General features: G+C 32.2%; 3 protein-coding genes across 4 annotated transcripts; all 3 read right to left on the reverse strand.

Moving 5' to 3' along the window:
• Nucleotides 1-3512: 3512 nt before the first annotated feature.
• LOC138860305 (myosin-9-like) lies at nucleotides 3513-15741 on the reverse strand. Of its 2 annotated transcripts, none has more exons than XM_070117554.1 (2): nucleotides 14193-15741; nucleotides 3513-12624 (listed from the first exon to the last, which is right to left on the reverse strand). In XM_070117554.1, exon 2 carries the CDS (start codon nucleotides 10291-10293, stop codon nucleotides 8848-8850), a length of 1446 nt encoding a protein of 481 aa, XP_069973655.1. In that variant the 5' UTR covers nucleotides 10294-12624; nucleotides 14193-15741; the 3' UTR covers nucleotides 3513-8847. The 2 variants fall into 2 exon arrangements, with proteins under 2 accessions (XP_069973655.1, XP_069973656.1); XM_070117555.1 differs by lacking the exon at nucleotides 14193-15741 and having other exon boundaries at nucleotides 3513-10783; nucleotides 11260-12161.
• On the reverse strand, nucleotides 3518-6998 carry LOC113824130 (uncharacterized). The gene is made up of 3 exons (XM_070117450.1): nucleotides 5723-6998; nucleotides 4567-5603; nucleotides 3518-3628 (listed from the first exon to the last, which is right to left on the reverse strand). The coding sequence occupies exons 1-3, from the start codon at nucleotides 6996-6998 to the stop codon at nucleotides 3518-3520; spliced, it is 2424 nt and encodes an 807-aa protein (XP_069973551.1).
• Nucleotides 7017-7532, reverse strand: LOC138860251 (uncharacterized). Its single transcript, XM_070117451.1, has one exon. The coding sequence runs from the start codon at nucleotides 7530-7532 to the stop codon at nucleotides 7017-7019; it is 516 nt and encodes a 171-aa protein (XP_069973552.1).
• Nucleotides 15742-17029: the final 1288 nt, after the last annotated feature.

Here is a 17029-nt window from a genome sequence, read left to right on the forward strand (position 1 = left end):
TCTGCTTCTCTCCCTCCCGTCCTCCTTCCCTCTCTCCCTCCTTTTCTTCTTCCCTCTCCCCCTCCCCTCTCACCCATAGCAAGTGACCAAAGTCTTTCCTATTCAAGGACGATAACCAGGCAGTTGTTATTACATGACTGTTGTCTTGGTCTCTGGGGTTGGATGGCGTGGGGCTGCGCTGGCAACTGGCAGAGACAAAGGGCCGTCTCCGGGCTGAGGGATATGTTGACATCTTAGAAAATGTGCTACTCTCGTCTCTGAGGGCGGAATGCACAGGAGACAGATTTCATATATGTTTGGCCCATGATAATAGTCCTATCCACACAAAACGGACTGTGCGGGACTGGCTTGTGGGACACCCTGGGGTTACACTCATTAACTGGTCTGCAAAATCACCAGACCTCACTCCCTTTGAGAAGATGTGGGTCCATTTTAGCAAACCGTGGTTGGGACACCAAGTCAGATGTAGGAGAGAAATGTTCACGAGTGTAAATGAATTATGGGAAGCCCTTCGCTTAAACCCCGACAATATCCATCACCTGGTTGAGTTGACTTCATGAGTGATTCTCAAGTGGAAATGCTCGCAGTGGGAGTCAAGCTAAAGACCTGTATTTTTTTTTTACTCAGCTTGAAGGAATTAAGTATACCTACTTTTATTAACACCTCCATGCACTCAATGAAGGAATGAAAGATATTTACTTAATGTGTAGGATAACAGGCCAACAAGACTTTATGAAGTCGAAAATGCCTGGAAAGCCATTGAAACTTTAACAATGTTGGATATTTTACAAAATATAAACATGAACATGTGCTGTTCTAAAAATAGGCTGGCCTGGTATCCTACATATCAATTAAAATATCTCTCATTCATTCATTAAGTGCATGGAGGTATTAATAAAAGTAGCTATACTTAATTCCCTCAAGCTGAGTAAAAAATACAGGCCTTTGGCTTGACTCCAACTACGAGCAATTTCACTTGAGAATCATGCATAAACATAATCGCCCACTCTTCTCATCCACAAGGCTGTTTTGATGACTGTTCATTAAAAATATGACCATTAAAATAATAATTTTTCATCCTTATTGAAAATTTACCAAAATGAATATTAAACCCCATGTGCTTTGCTACTGACCTAGCATACGCTAGTCGACAGTTTGACACTCGTAATCAGAGGGTCACGGCTTCGAAGCCTACACCGGATGAGTTTTTCCTACGGGTGGTGTAGAGCCTTACCCAAGCACTCTTATATGGTCCTAAGTGGCATAGTGAAGTCCACAGCCTTGGCTCTGATGTTAGTTATGCGCAATACTAATCATGAGTAGGATTTCATTAAATGCTAACGTACGACCCACCCCCCCAACGCCGCAGGTCTGAACCACCCCACCATCATCGCCTTATTTAAATAAATATGCTACATATTCCTATCTAAACACCAATCTTACAAACATGTGGGCAATTGCGGCTCCACAAACGCCTTAACGAATTGGTCTTAACGAATTGGTCTTGTCTCCGTTATTTAAGATTATGTCGACCAAGGGCTGTCAGTTTTTCCGTAGCAACATTTCTGCCGTTCTCTAAACATCAGATGATAAAGAAAACAGATATAAATAATAATATTGGACCATACACTATTATAAACAGATGGATATTAGATTGCAGTTGCAGTGGGTATGATCAAAGTCGTGATTAAAAGATTCCCTGCGTTACTTTCTTGTTTATTGCACTGCATTACACTAAATACAATAAACTCAAGCCAGTTAGGTGACCCGTAACATTCAACAACATAACATGCAGTCGCGTCTCTTCATAGAAAATGTATTAGATGTACAAGTTAAGAATGCGAAATAGAACCTGTAAACTTGATTTATCTAAAAGCATACGGCTATTCACAGTGAGTGTGTTGTAGGGCTTGAGGTTTAAAGGGATTCAATGGGAATGTGGCTCTGCATTTGATGATGCCCAGCCAGAAGGCCTGCTGAAGTGACATTCGGATGAAATTTCCGCCGCGATGACGTTCGATCTGCCACACCATATCAGTTCATAACAGGATGGTTTCAGCAATTTTCGTGCTTAATTCATCTGAACATGGGAAAATATCTCATTATTGTTTTTAACACTTTTTTTGCATCAAAACATCTGTAGTCATACAAGATAGCATAAATACGGCCTTCAGAAGAAAAAAATCTGTAGTGACGTCATTGTCCGTCGGTCTTTTGTTTTCGTTTAGCAGACGGATTTCAGTAGAAGCATAAAGAGGTGATTATAGAAGCCTTAAAGATTCTTTGATGACATAAACTGGGAAACGCTCCTTAGCGATTTGAACTTTGATGTGCAATATCCAAAATTTTGCGGTCTACGAAAAAAGTAGAATAGTTTATATCAAGATTCAAAACTGAAGCAAGAAATGGTTTAATGATAAATGCGTGAAAATGAGAGAAACATGCAAATTCTTTGGAAAAGATTCCGAAGACATAGAACTCAGGCAGTGTATGAAAGACATAAAGTAGGAAGAAATGAGTATACCTAAACCATGAGGGAGGCGAAATTAGACAATGAAAAGGATGTGGTCTTATGGAATATATTTTATTCTACTTTTGATTTGTACTTTAATTTTTCTTTTGTTGGATAATGTATTTTATTATTATTTCTCAGTGATATATTTGGTTGATTCTGCTTGTTGTATTAACTGTATTGTTTACCCTTTTCTTTTGTACATCAATAAATGCAGGTCAATCTTTAACTATATAAATAGTAAAGCTAAAAATAGTGGTCAAAATTAGTACCATCAAAAAAAATAGCATTGCTATCCTTAAAAAATTCAATCTTTGTTCAGAACCCATACTTTGAAATGGCAAAACCCCGTACCAACGTATACAACATCGAAAATATTACCCTTAAATATAATGAAATTACAGAGCTACTACTAGGATTAGACTAGACTGAAATAGAGGAACCAGGTGAGATTTCTAACTGGGTTCTTTTGGAATGTGCCGAAGAGCTATGTACTCCTTTATTTAATTTCAGTGAGGGAAAACTACTAAAAGATTAGAAACTCGCCATCGTTATACCCTTCAGGCCCGTTTACACTGAGTGGCCACCTGGGGTCCTGGAATATAAGGGCGAGTACCTGGAAAATGATAGTGTAGACGCGAACTGAGGCAGTTTATGGGCGAGCTATGTATTCGAGCGTGGGCACGTGTGAGTTACATACCCAGATGTGTGTTACCAGATGCACAGTTAGTCTGCATTGAACTACACAGTTAATCTACGGGACTTTTCGTTTGAACCGCCAAAAAGGAAACATCTATCCCGGTAAACGTAAACTAAGGAAAGTGTTTGACTGTGAAACAAAACAAACCTACCTTCCAAACAACATCGGAACAAAGTCGGAAAGAACTTCAGCCAGTAAGGAAAACAATTCCTAACCCAGTACTCAAAGAAGCCCAAACAAAAAATGTTATGCTATTTCAGTTGTCAGGGTAATTGTACTGCCTCCAGTAAAACACTAGCAGTCAGTTAAACCTTTATTGTCATGATCACAAGCTGGTAGGCATGAGCAGTGTATCCAACTTGCAAGATGACAACATACACGTACGCGTGAGTGTGCACGTGATGTGAGGTGAAAAGCTGTAAGAAAATAAATCTTCACAGTTTTGGAAATAAAAAGTTGTACACAAATAAAGTAAATGAATCATACAAATATCAAATAATATTAATACAATATGAGATAGAAATATTAAGAACAAATCAATAGAAAATTATAAAAATACTGCAAGACTAGCATATATATAAACATTAAACAAACAAATGACTTCTTATTCCTTATACTATCTTATGACATTTCCTGAATTAATTAAGACACTTTATAAAAGATCAATAACTAAAGAATAGATACTTTCATTAAATGAAAAGGAAACAAAACATTATTCTTTGGTAAATAACTGAAATAAAGCTTGGTAAAAATATAAGAGTACAATAGGAATGGCACTTACTTATATCACATAATTTCAAGTTATATATCACATAAAAGACACAACTTTGTTATTAACATATGCTCTAACATCTGAACAATACATTATTAACAGTATAAATAGTTGACTTACAGTGTGGCTGGCCCAAATCTTCATAAAACAAGAATAATTTAAAAGTACGCAGCACAAGACGTCTCACGTGGCTCTCTAGAGGGGCTCCGCGGATTCACAACAATGCGTTTTTGTAGGGCGTTCGTACAACTCTAACGTCACTGTAGTCAACATTACAAACTAAATGAAATTAAATAATCATTCTCATGTTAATACATTAAATCAAATAAATTCTTGATCTAAACTCTATATATATAATATCAGACAAGGAATCCTTGATTCCTTTACACTCCCTGCCTGATATCAACAAATTTGATATCACTACTCTAATACTGATTAAATGACAAACAGGAACTGAAATGTGACTTGTTCAAATAAAAATAGCTACTTAGCACCAGAAACCAAAAGAATTAACTCTGAAATTGGTCTTGTGTACACAACTAGCTTTCCATCTCTCATAACCTTTAACTCAACTTTCCTTACTTTGCCATCTTCACTTTGGATAGCTCTTACAATTCCATATGGCCATTGTGTACGACAAACACTTCTGTCTTTCAATAACACAACATCACCTTCAGTGAGATTAGGTTTTGCACAACACCATTTTCTACGTTCTTGGAGTGTGTACAGATATTCTTTCTTCCAACGATTCCAAAATATTTCTGAGAGGGCAGAAACACGTTTCCATTCTGTTTTCAAAAGGTCTTTTGTATCAATTTCTCCTACTGAATTTTCTACATGGTCTATTCCAACTTTCTGAGTAAGAATGGTGGCAGGTGACAAGATGAAAGGGTTTTCTGGATCAGTTGATACGTTTACTATTGGTCGATTGTTCACTATGGCACATACTTCTGCCATGAAGGTTGATAACACTTCATGCGTCAAAGTTTTATAAGGAGTTTCAGCTAGCATTGACTCTAAGATCTTCTGGCAGATTCGAATGAGGCGTTCCCATACACCTCCCATGTGCGATGAATGGGGAGCGTTGAAGATCCATTTAGTGCCTGTTTGGTACAGATGGTCTACTATCTTCTTTTCTTCCACATTTACTGCATCTATCTTGAGGCTATCAGTTGCACCAACAAAGTTGGTTCCTCGGTCAGATCTATACAGTTTAACTTTACCTCTGAGAGCTTCAAATCTTTTAAGTGCATTAATAAAAGCTGAAGAGGACATTTTTTCTACCAACTTAATGTGTATTGCTCTTGTAAGACAAGTGAACAAAATAGCCCACCGTTTCGAATTTGCTGATCCACCACGAGTTCTGCGTGTCGTTATAGTCCAAGGTCCAAAAGCATCAACTCCAACATTGGTAAAGGGTGGAGTATGTTCTAAGCGATCTGCTGGTAGATCACTCATCAACTGGACTTCTTTACCTCGTAACTTTCCACACTGGACACAGGAGTGTAAGATTGATGAGATCAACCGTTTCACGCCTGTAATCCAATATCCACCAGATCTAACAGCTCCTTCTGTAAGATGACGTCCTTGGTGTTGAACACTTTGGTGATAGTGACGTACTATAAGTGTAGAAATGTGACTTTTACCAGGCAAAATAATTGGATGTTTCTGGTAACTTCCAAGACTTGATTGTTGCAATCTTCCGCCAACCCTTAACACACCATCTTCATCTAAGTACGGGTTGAGAGCCATAATCGAGCTAGATTTTGGAAGATGCATTCAAGAAGTCTAATTTCTTCTTTGTAAGTTTCCTTTTGAACTGCTTTGATCACAAATATTTCAGCTTTTCTGAAAGACTCTACACTTCTATCAGCTCTACCTTTAAATGATTTGGCACATGCACATCTCTGCAATAAAGCAACAGTATTTACTAGGCGATACCACTCAGAGAACCTTTCAAATCTGTGACACCCAATTGATAAATTGTCAATCACACAGGTTTTAGCTGCCTTTACCAGAGCATCTGGCCTTACTTCCTTATCATCTTCTGGTTGAACTAGCTGTGGAGTTTCTTGAGCAAGATCATGACGCCTACTCAGGAATGTTTCAGGTCCTTTCAGCCATATGTCGTCACACGAGAAATCATTCACCATAGAGCGAGTTGCTCGATCAGCTGGATTCACAGATGTAGGAACATAATTCCATTGTTCTGGCTTAGTTGACCTGTGAATACGGTTCACTCTATTCTCAACATACACATAAAATCGTCTTGTTTGGTTGTGGATGTAGCCAAGAACTACTTTACTGTCAGTGTAAAATTTCACTATATCAATTTCTTCATCAAGATTCTCAAGTACCACTTCACTAAGTTCTACTGCAAGTACTGCAGCACACAATTCTAGACGAGGTATAGTATGCCCATGCAAGGGTGCAATTTTAGCTTTCCCCATCACAAATCCAATTTCTGAACTGCCATCTTCGTGTTCAGTTTTCAAATATGAGACAGCAGCAATTGACTCTTTGGAAGCATCTAGAACTGTAAGCGGGGCTGCAAATCCTAGAGGATCATAAATGCTGTTGACTGTTGACAGCACACCTCTACGGGTGAAGGGTTTATCTTCTGCAATCCTATAAATAAAGATATCTGCTTGAAGATCCCAATATAATCCTAAACTTCTCTGCAACGGAAGATGTTCAGCATCAAAGTCCATGTCCTTCAAATCTTGAGAGATGTCGTCACCTGGCAAGGCTGACATGACTTCTTGGCTGTTTGAAACAAATTTGTGAAGTCTCAAATTTCCATAATCTGCTAGACCCTTCTGAGTTCTTGTCAGTAGGTTAATAGCTTCTTCAGTACTTGATAGAGATATCAGACCATCATCAACATAAAAATGTCGCTGGACAAATTTTGTGACGTCTTCACCATATGTACTTCCTGCAGCTTCAGCAGTCTTCTGTAGTCCATATATTGCTACTGCGGGTGATGGACTATTTCCAAAAACATGTCTGGTCATACGATATTCAATAAGTTCTTAACTTAAATCATTGTCTTTGTGCCACAAAAAACGAAGATAGTTTCTGTGTTCTTTATGTACTTCAAATGAATAAAACATCATCTCAATATCTGCTAATACAGCCACTCTGTTCTTTCGAAAACGTAGAAGTACACCCAACAGAGAATTATTTAGGTCTGGACCTGTCATCAACACATCATTCAATGATGTACCTCTAAACTTAGCAGCAGAGTCAAAAACACACCTGATACGACTAGATTTCTTTGGATGATACACTCCAAACACTGGAAGATACCAACATTCTTTATTTTCTTTCAAAGGTGGTGCTATTTCAGCATGACCTCTTTCCAAAAGCCTTTTCATAAAGTCTAGGAAATGTTCTCTTTTAACAGAATTGAACTGAAGACTCTTGGCTAGGCTATTGGCACGTCTCACAGCCATGGATTTATTGTTCGGTAATCTTTTCTTTAAAGGCTTAAAAGGTAAAGGTGCACTCCAGTTACCTGCTGGTTCTTTGACAAATTCTTTCTCCATTTACTTCAAGAACATTTTGTCTTCTGTGGATTTTCCAGGTTCGTCATCATTTTTGGTTCGGTGAAACACTGTAGAACCAATATCATTTTCTTTCCATGGTGTAAAACCGCTGTGATATCCTGTGTCTTCTTGTACACATATACAACTTGGACAAGGCTTCAAGACTGATGGACGACCATCAGGATTTACATATATTTTCCTTACATTCACATTCTTTGTTGCGTGATGCTTCCCCAGGCAGACTTCACCTACAATTACCCAGCCTAACTTCATCTTCTGGGCAAAGAGTGTACCTGGTGGACCTGTTACTTGATCTAGTACATGGTGAGCTTCGGGTAGATCTCTACCAATCAATAATTGAATCTGAGCCTGATCATCAAGAGGTGAAATTTCTGAACCAATGTCTTTGAGGTGTGGATGAAGCAATGTTGGGAGTTGGAATCTCAGTCCTATTATTAGGAAGTTCATCACATTCGATGACTGTAGGAAGGCTCATCTGTAGACTACCATCAACAGCTTGTATGCATAGTCCACCAGCTTTCCTTCCTGTCATAACTGAACGACCAGAGCAACTAGTTATGATGTATTCCTCTGCCACAGAGCGAACATCAAAGAAATCTAAAAGCTCTCCTTTAGCTAAAGATTTGTTACTCTGATCATCTAATATAACATATGACTTCATACGCTTCTTCGGGTTACTCTCATGAAAAATGTAAACTGGCAAAATTTTAGCACAAGACATTCCAGGAAATTCCTCACATACACCAGTACTCTTGTTGGTCACATCTAAAGCTTGTTCACGTACTGACTCTTTAACAACACTCTGCTCCGGCTTCTCCCTGCCATGAGCCTTAGTACTTGTCTCAGGAACAGACTGAAATTTCTTCAAATGCATAGCAGTGCAATGGTATTTACTTCCACAGTCTTTACAGGTTATGTCCTCTGGACAATCTCTACTTAAGTGGTTCTTCGAGATGCAACACTTAAAACATATTCTATTTTCTTTCAGAAGTTTCTTGCGTTCTTCTAAAGACTTTGACTTAAAGCTTTTACATTCATGTAGAGAATGGTTGGTCCCATGTATTATACATTTAAGGGCTTCTTCATCAGGCACTACAGTCTTCTTTGTAGTTACTTTAAATTTATCTAGCTTTGAAGTCTTGTCTGTATGAGATTTTACTTCTGGCTCAAAATTAAATCCTGGATCATTATGGATTTGTGCAATGTCAGAAATGAAGTCTACAAAATAAGAAAAGGGTGGGAATAACACACCTTGTGTTTTCTTGTAGTTGGATACTTTGTCTCGCCATTTTCCTTATACTGAGGGGGGTAACTTGCTTATCACAGGGTTTATTCCTGTAGATGTGTCAAAGTGTCCAAACAGTTTCTTGTAAAGTGGATTTTCTTTAAGCGACTGTACTTCACAAAGAAGATCATGCAGATCATACAGTTTCTTGGGATCTCTGAACGTAACCTTAGGAAACTTTTCTAGTTTCTTCTTGATAGATGCTTCAATAATCTCAGGACTGCCATATCTATCTTCAAGCCTCTTCCATATCAACTTGATGCACTTACTTAGATCATGTATATTGGAAGTCCTTATACTCTGCGCAAATTTGGACGACTCAGGGCCCAGCCACCGGAGTAAAAGGTCAACTTCTTCCAAAGACGTAACATGCAGATCTTGAATGGTCTGCTGAAAAGTAGTTTTCCAAGGCACATAAGACTCAGGACGATCATCAAATGGACTGAAACGTGCCAGGGAAAGTTCCTTCTTCAAAAGGAAACGCGATAAATCTCCACAACAACTGCTACTCACAGGATTAGCCTTGGCATCACTGGGCTGACTACGAAGAGGTTGTATGACAGGCATAGCTTGTTCCAAAGAAGGGTTGAGATCAAATTCTGGTACCTTGTTCTGATCTTCCACGTACTGCTTGACACTACTTAAAGAATCTGCTGCCTCTTGCTGCAGGAGTTCTTGTGAAAGAACTTTCTGTTGTAACTGTACACCAGGTATTCTACCTAAAATAGATGACAACTTATCACTACTTTCTTCACACACTACTCTGTACTCAACTTCAGCCAACTGAGCATTGCGACGAGACACACATAATTCTAATTCTGCTTCAATTTCTGCCTCCTCACACTGTAACTTTGCTTTTCTTTTCTTTATTTCTGCCTCTTTCAATGCACTTTCAAGCTTAACTTTTGTGGCTTCAGCTTGTATTCTTTTACTTAACAACATAGCTGAGACACTTTCTGCAACTGACTTAGCACTTAATTTCTCCGAGCACTCAGACTTAACTTCTTCAACTGCATATCTTTTATCAAGATATTCTAACTCTTTCTTTATATCACGTATGATCACATCACTTTTTGCTTTGTATTTCATATAATCTTTCCTGCTTTCTTCCGTATTTGTTCTACTCAAATACTCTAAAAACTGATTTACACACCTTGAATAAGAATCTAAGTTCTTTTCAAGAGCTTTCTTATATTCACTATCACTTTCTGCGGCTGCACCGCCTTTATAATACCTTAACATTAGGTCTTCAACTGTACACTGCACTTGAGAGAGCTGATCCAAATATTTGGTGGTTGTGGAAATGTACAGTTCTTCTCCTTTTTCTGTAAGGGTCCTTATTCTTGCTCCAGACGGTCTTGTTTCATCTGGGTCTAACTGTGGGTGGGGTTCCTGCTGTGGATCCTCCTCCACTTCCATTTTAATGTGAACGTCTGCGTTGCTTGTAGTCGACATGCTGAACAATTCTCCTTAAGTTATTCGGCAAGATGCTGAGAGAGACTTTCCTTTGTTGATAATTGTATAACTCTTCACTCAACAGAAGGCTGACTCTTCTCACTCAGCTTGTTAGATATCTCACTCTTCTCACTCTGGGCATAGAAGATGGCTGGCAACTATTTTCACAATAGGCTTGGAAGATGGCTAGCTGCTCTTTGCACTGTAGCCTTAGAAGAAGGGCTAGCAACTCTTTTTGCTGTAGCCTTAGAAGAAGGGCTAGCAACTCTTTTCACTTTAGCCTTAGAAGAAGGGCTAGCAACTCTTTTCACTGTAGCCTTAGAAGAAGGGCTAGCAACTCTTTTCACTGTACTGCCTCCAGTAAAACACTAGCAGTCAGTTAAACCTTTATTGTCATGTTCACAAGCTGGTAGGTATGAGCAGTGTATCCAACTTGCAAGATGACAACATACACGTACGCGTGAACGTGCACGTGATATGAGGTGAAAAGCTGTAAGAAAATAAATCTTCACAGTTTTGGAAATAAAAAGTTGTACACAAATAAAGTAAATGAATCATACAAATATCAAATAATATTAATACAATATGAGATAGAAATATTAAGAACAAATCAATAGAAAATTATAAAAATACTGCAAGACTAGCATATGTATAAACATTAAACAAACAAATGACTTCTTATTCCTTATACTATCTTATGACATTTCCTGAATTAATTAAGACACTTTATAAAAGATCAATAACTAAAGACTAGATACTTTCATTAAATGAAAAGGAAACAAAACATTATTCTTTGGTAAATAACTGAAATAAAGCTTGGTAAAAATATAAGAGTACAATAGGAATGGCACTTACTTATATCACATAATTTCAAGTTATATATCACATAAAAGACACAACTTTGTTATTAACATATGCTCTAACATCTGAACAATACATTATTAACAGTATAAATAGTTGACTTACAGTGTGGCTGGCCCAAATCTTCATAAAACAAGAATAATTTAAAAGTACGCAGCACAAGACGTCTCACGTGGCTCTCTAGAGGGGCTCCGCGGATTCACAACAATGCGTTTTTGTAGGGCGTTCGTACAACTCTAACGTCACTGTAGCCAACATTACAAACTAAATGAAATTAAATAATCATTCTCATGTTAATACATTAAATCAAATAAATTTTTGATCTAAACTCTATATATATAATATCAGACAAGGAATCCTTGATTCCTTTACAATTATAGTCATTATCGTCATGAGTATCATTATTACCATTATCATTATTGCAGTTATAATGATTATTATGCTAATTATTACTGTCATTTTCATCATTATAACTATTCTTATGATGATAACAACAAAAATGATAATTTTAGAAATGATAATGACAATAATACCCATTATAATAAAAATAATAATGATATTATTATTTCTATTGTCATTAACATTATTATAATAGAGTTAATTATTGCTATCATTGCAGTAATTATCAAAATTATCATTATTATTATCATTTTATTATTATCATTATTATTGTCATTATCGTCATAATTATCATCATTATTGTTAATAATAAAGGAATTATAATGAAAATCATCACAATTACCTGAATTAATGTTAAAAACATCATAATCATCATTTAAAAGCGAAAAAGATTTTTTTCGACGTTTCTCTCAAAAGCTTATAATTTGCCTTTTTTGACTTTTGAGATTTATTACAAATGGAATCTATAATTATCATCATCATCATCATTATTGCCATTATTCTTATGATTATCATTATAGTCATTATCGTCATGATTATCATTATCATCATTATCATTATTGAGGGTATAATGATTATTATTCTAATTATTACTGATATTTTCATCATTGTTACTATTTTTATTATCAATAATGATAATTTTATAAATAATAATGACAATAACACTCAAAGGCTGTAATACGGTAGATTTTGCCGTTTTTTCGACTTTTAGGATTTTATTAGTTTTAGACTTTATTTAATTATAATGATTATTATGCTAATTATTACTGTCATTTTCATCATTATAACTACTTTTATAATGATAATAACAATAATGATAATGTTAGAAATAATAATGACAATAATACTGATTATAATAACAAGAATAATGATATTATTATTATTTCTATTGTCATTAATACTATGAAAGTTATTAGAATAGAGTTAATTATTGCTATTATTACAGTAATTATCAAAATTATCATTATGATTAGCATTTTATTATTATTATCATTATTATTGTCAATATCATCATAATTATAATCATTATTGTTAATAATAAGGAATTATCATGGAAATCCTCACAATTACCTGAGGTAATGTTAAAATCATCATAATTATCATTTAAAAGTCATAAAAGGTTTTTTATCGACATTTCTCTCAAAAGGCTGTAATACGCTAGATTTTGCCGTTTTTCGACTTTTGTAATTTTATTAATTATTCTTATGATTATCATCATTATAGTCATTATCATCATGATTATCATTATTATCATTATCTTTATTGCAGTTATAATGATTATTATGATAATTATTACTGTCATTTTCATCATTCTAACTATCTTTATAATAATAATAATAATCATGATAATTTTAGAAATAATAATGACAATAATACTCATTATAATAGCAATAATAATGATATTATTATTTCTATTGTCATTATTAGTATGAAAATTATTAGAATAGACTTAATCATTTCTATCATTGCAGTAATTATCAAAATTATCATTAGGATTATTATTTTATTATTATCATCATTATTATTATCATTATTATCATGAAAATCATCACAATTACCTGAAATAATGTTAAAATCATCATAATTATCATTTTAAAGCGAAAAAGGGTTTATAAATGGACTATATAATTATTATTATCATCATCATTATTGTCATTATTCTTATGATTTTCATTATAGTCATTATCGTCATGATTATGATTATTATCATTATCGTCATGATTGTGACTATTATCATTATCATTACTGAAGTTATAATGATTATTATACTAATTATTACTGTCATTTTCACCATTATAACTATTTTTATAATGATAACAATAATGATAATTTTAGAAACAATAACTACAATAATACTCATTATAATAACAATAATAATGATATTATTATTTTTCTATTGTCATTATTAGTATGAAAATTATTGAAAATTATTGGAATAGAGTTAATTATTGCAATTTTTGCAGTAATTATCAAAATTATCATTATTATTATCATTCTATCATTATTATCATTATTTTAATTATCATCATAATTATCATAATTATTTTTAATAATGAAGGAATTATCATGAAAATCATCACAATTACCTGAATTAATGTTAAAATCATCATAATTTTCATTTAAAAGCGAAAAAGTTTTTTTTTCGACGTTTCTCTCAAAAGGCTAGATTTTGCCTTTTTTACGACTTTTGGGATTTTATTAGTTTTAGCCTTTATTTCATTATGAATGGACTCATTCATTATTGTCATTATTCTTATGATTATCATGATTATAGTCATTATCGTCATGATTATCATGATTATTATTGTAGTTATAAAGATTATTATTCTAATTATTACTATTTTCATCATTATAACTATTTTATAGTGATAATAACAATAATGATAATTTTAGAAATAATAATGACAATAATACTCATTATGATAACAATAATATTGATATCATTATTATTTCTATTGTTATTATTAGTATGCGAATTATTAGAATAAACCTAATCATTGCTATTTTTGCAGTAATCATCAAAATTGTCATTAAGGTTATCATTTTATTATTATTATATTTATTATTGTCATTATCATCATAATTATCATCATTATTGTTAATAATAAAGGAATTATCATGATAATCATCAAAATTACCTGAATTAATGTTAAAATAATCATAATTATCATTTAAAAGCGAAAAAGTGGGTTTCTCGAAGTTTCTGTCAGAAGTTAGTAATACGCTATGAATGGACGCTATGATTATTATCATCATTATCATCATTATTGTCATTATTCTTATGATTATCATCATTATAGTCATCGTCATGATGACTATTATCATTTTCATTATTACAGTTATAATGATTATTATGCTAATTATTCCTGTCATTTCCATCCTTATAACTATTTTACTATAATAAAAAGAATAATGATAATTTTAGAAATAATAATGACAATAATTCACATGTAATAAAAAGAATAATGATTTTAATGTTATTTCTATTGCCATTATTACTATGAAAATTATTAGAATAGAGTTAATTATTGCTATCATTGCAGTAATTATCAAATTTATCATTTGGATTACCATTTTATTACTATTATCATGATTATCAACATAATAATTATCCTCATTATTGTTAATAATAAAGGAATTATCATGAAAATCATCACAATTACCTGAATTAATGTTAAAATCACAATTATCATTTAAAATCTAAAAAGCGGGTTTTTTACCTTTCTCTCAGAAGTTAGTAATACGCTAGATTTTACCGTTTTTTTCGACTTTTGGGATTTTATTAGTTTTACCCTTAATATCATTATAAATTGATTCCATAATTATTGTTATCATCATTATCATCATTATTGTCATTATTCTTATGATTATCATCATTATCGTCATGATTATCATCATTATAGTCATTATCGTTTTGATTATCATTATTATCATTATCATTATTGCAGTTTTAATGATTATTATGCTAATTATTAGTCATTTTCATTATAACTATTTTTATTATGATAACAATAGTGATAATTTTAGAAATAATAATAACAATGATACTCATCATAATAACAGTGATAATGATATTATTATTTCTATTGCCATTATTAGTATGAAAATTATTAGAATAGAGTTAATTATTGCTATCATTGCAGTAATTATCAAAATTATCATTATGATTATCCTTTTATTATTATTATCATTATTATTGTCATTTTTATCATGATTATCTTCATTATTGTTAATAATAAACAAATTGAATTATCATGAAAATCATCACAATTACCTGAATTAATGTTAAAATCATCATAATTATCATTTAAAAGCGAAAAAGTTTTTTTTTCGACGTTTCTCCGAAAACGCTAGATTTTGCCGTTTTTTCAACTTTTGAGATTTTAGTAGTTTTAGCCTTTATTTCATCAAAATGGATTCTATAATTATTATTATCATCATTATTGTCATTATTATGATAATCATCATTATAGTCATTATCGTAATGATTATCATTATTATAATTATCATTATTGCAGTTATAATGATTATTATGCTAATTGTTTTGTCATTTTTAATATAATTATTTTTATAATGATATAAACAATAATGATATTTCTAGAAATAATAATGACAATAATACTCTTTATAATAACAATAATAATGATATTATTTCTATTGTCATTATTAGTATGAAAATTATTGCTATTAATCATTATCGTCATTCTTGTCATAATTCATATGATTATTACCTTTATAGTCATTATCGTCATGATTATCATTATTAATATCATTATTGCAGTTATAATGATTATTATGCTAATTATTACTGTCATTTTCATCATTATAACTATTTTTATTATGATATTAACAATTATGATAATTTTAGAAATAATAATGGCAATAATACTCATCATAATAACAATGATAATGATATCATTATTATTTCTATTGCCATTATTAGTATGAAAATTATTAGAATAGAGTTCATTACTGCTATCATTGCAGTAATTATGAAAATCATCATTATGATTATCATTTTATTATTATAATTATTATTGTCATTATCATCATAATTATCATCATTTTTGTTAATAATCAATGAAATATCATGAAAATAATCACATCTACCTGAATTAATGTTAAAATCATAAGATATGTAATTTAAAAGCGAAAAAGATTTTTTCCAAGTTTCTCTCAAAAAGCAATAATTAACTCTATTGCAATAATATTCATACTAATAATGGCAATAGAAAGAATAATAACATCATTATCATTGTCATTATAATTATTATTATGGTCATTATTATTTCTAAAATTATCATTATTTGTCATTATTATTTCTAAAATTATCATTATTTGTCATTATTATTTCTAAAATTATCATTATTGCTATCATCATTATATAAATAATTATAATGATAGAAAAAACAATAATAATTAGCAGAATAATTATTATACCTGCAATAATGATGATAATAATAATGATAATCATGATGATAATGACTATAATGATAATAATCATGAAAATAAGGACAGTAATGATAATAATGATGATAATAATCATTATTCAGTCCATTTATAATTAAATAAAGGCCAGAAGTAATCAAATCCCAAAAGTCGAAAAAACGGCAAAATCTAGCGTATTACAGCCTTGTCGGAGAAACGTCGAAAAAAAACCCTTTTCGCATTTTATTGGTAATCATGATGATTTGAACATTAATTCAGGTAATTATGATGATTTTCATGATAATTCCTTTATTATTGACAATAATGAGGATAATCATGATGATAATGACAATAAGGACAATAATAATGATAAAATCATAATTATAATGATAATTTTGATAATTACTGCAATAATAGCAATAATTAACTCTATTCCAATAATTGTCCTACTAATAATGGCAATAGAAATAAGAATAACATCATTATCATTGTCATTATAATTATTATTATTGTCATTATTATTTATAAAATTCTCATTATTGCCATT

Source organism: Penaeus vannamei, chromosome 40 (genome assembly GCF_042767895.1).
Source record: "Penaeus vannamei isolate JL-2024 chromosome 40, ASM4276789v1, whole genome shotgun sequence".
In the NCBI taxonomy this organism is placed as follows: Eukaryota; Metazoa; Arthropoda; class Malacostraca; order Decapoda; family Penaeidae; genus Penaeus; species Penaeus vannamei.

Bases quoted from the DNA above. Each gene is read 5' to 3' on its own strand.
- LOC113824130 (XM_070117450.1), bottom strand. From the start codon at position 6,998: ATGACCAGACATGTTTTTGGAAATAGTCCATCACCCGCAGTAGCAATA. The intron at 5,604-5,722 runs GTACTTAGATGA...CTACACTTATAG, and splicing joins TCGATTATGGCTCTCAACCC to TACGTCACTATCACCAAAGT. The intron at 3,629-4,566 runs GTAAGGAAAGTT...ATTTTCTTACAG, and splicing joins TCCAAAGTGAAGATGGCAAA to CTTTTCACCTCACATCACGT.
- LOC138860251 (XM_070117451.1), bottom strand. From the start codon at position 7,532: ATGGAGAAAGAATTTGTCAAAGAACCAGCAGGTAACTGGAGTGCACCT.
- LOC138860305 (XM_070117554.1), bottom strand. From the start codon at position 10,293: ATGTCGACTACAAGCAACGCAGACGTTCACATTAAAATGGAAGTGGAG.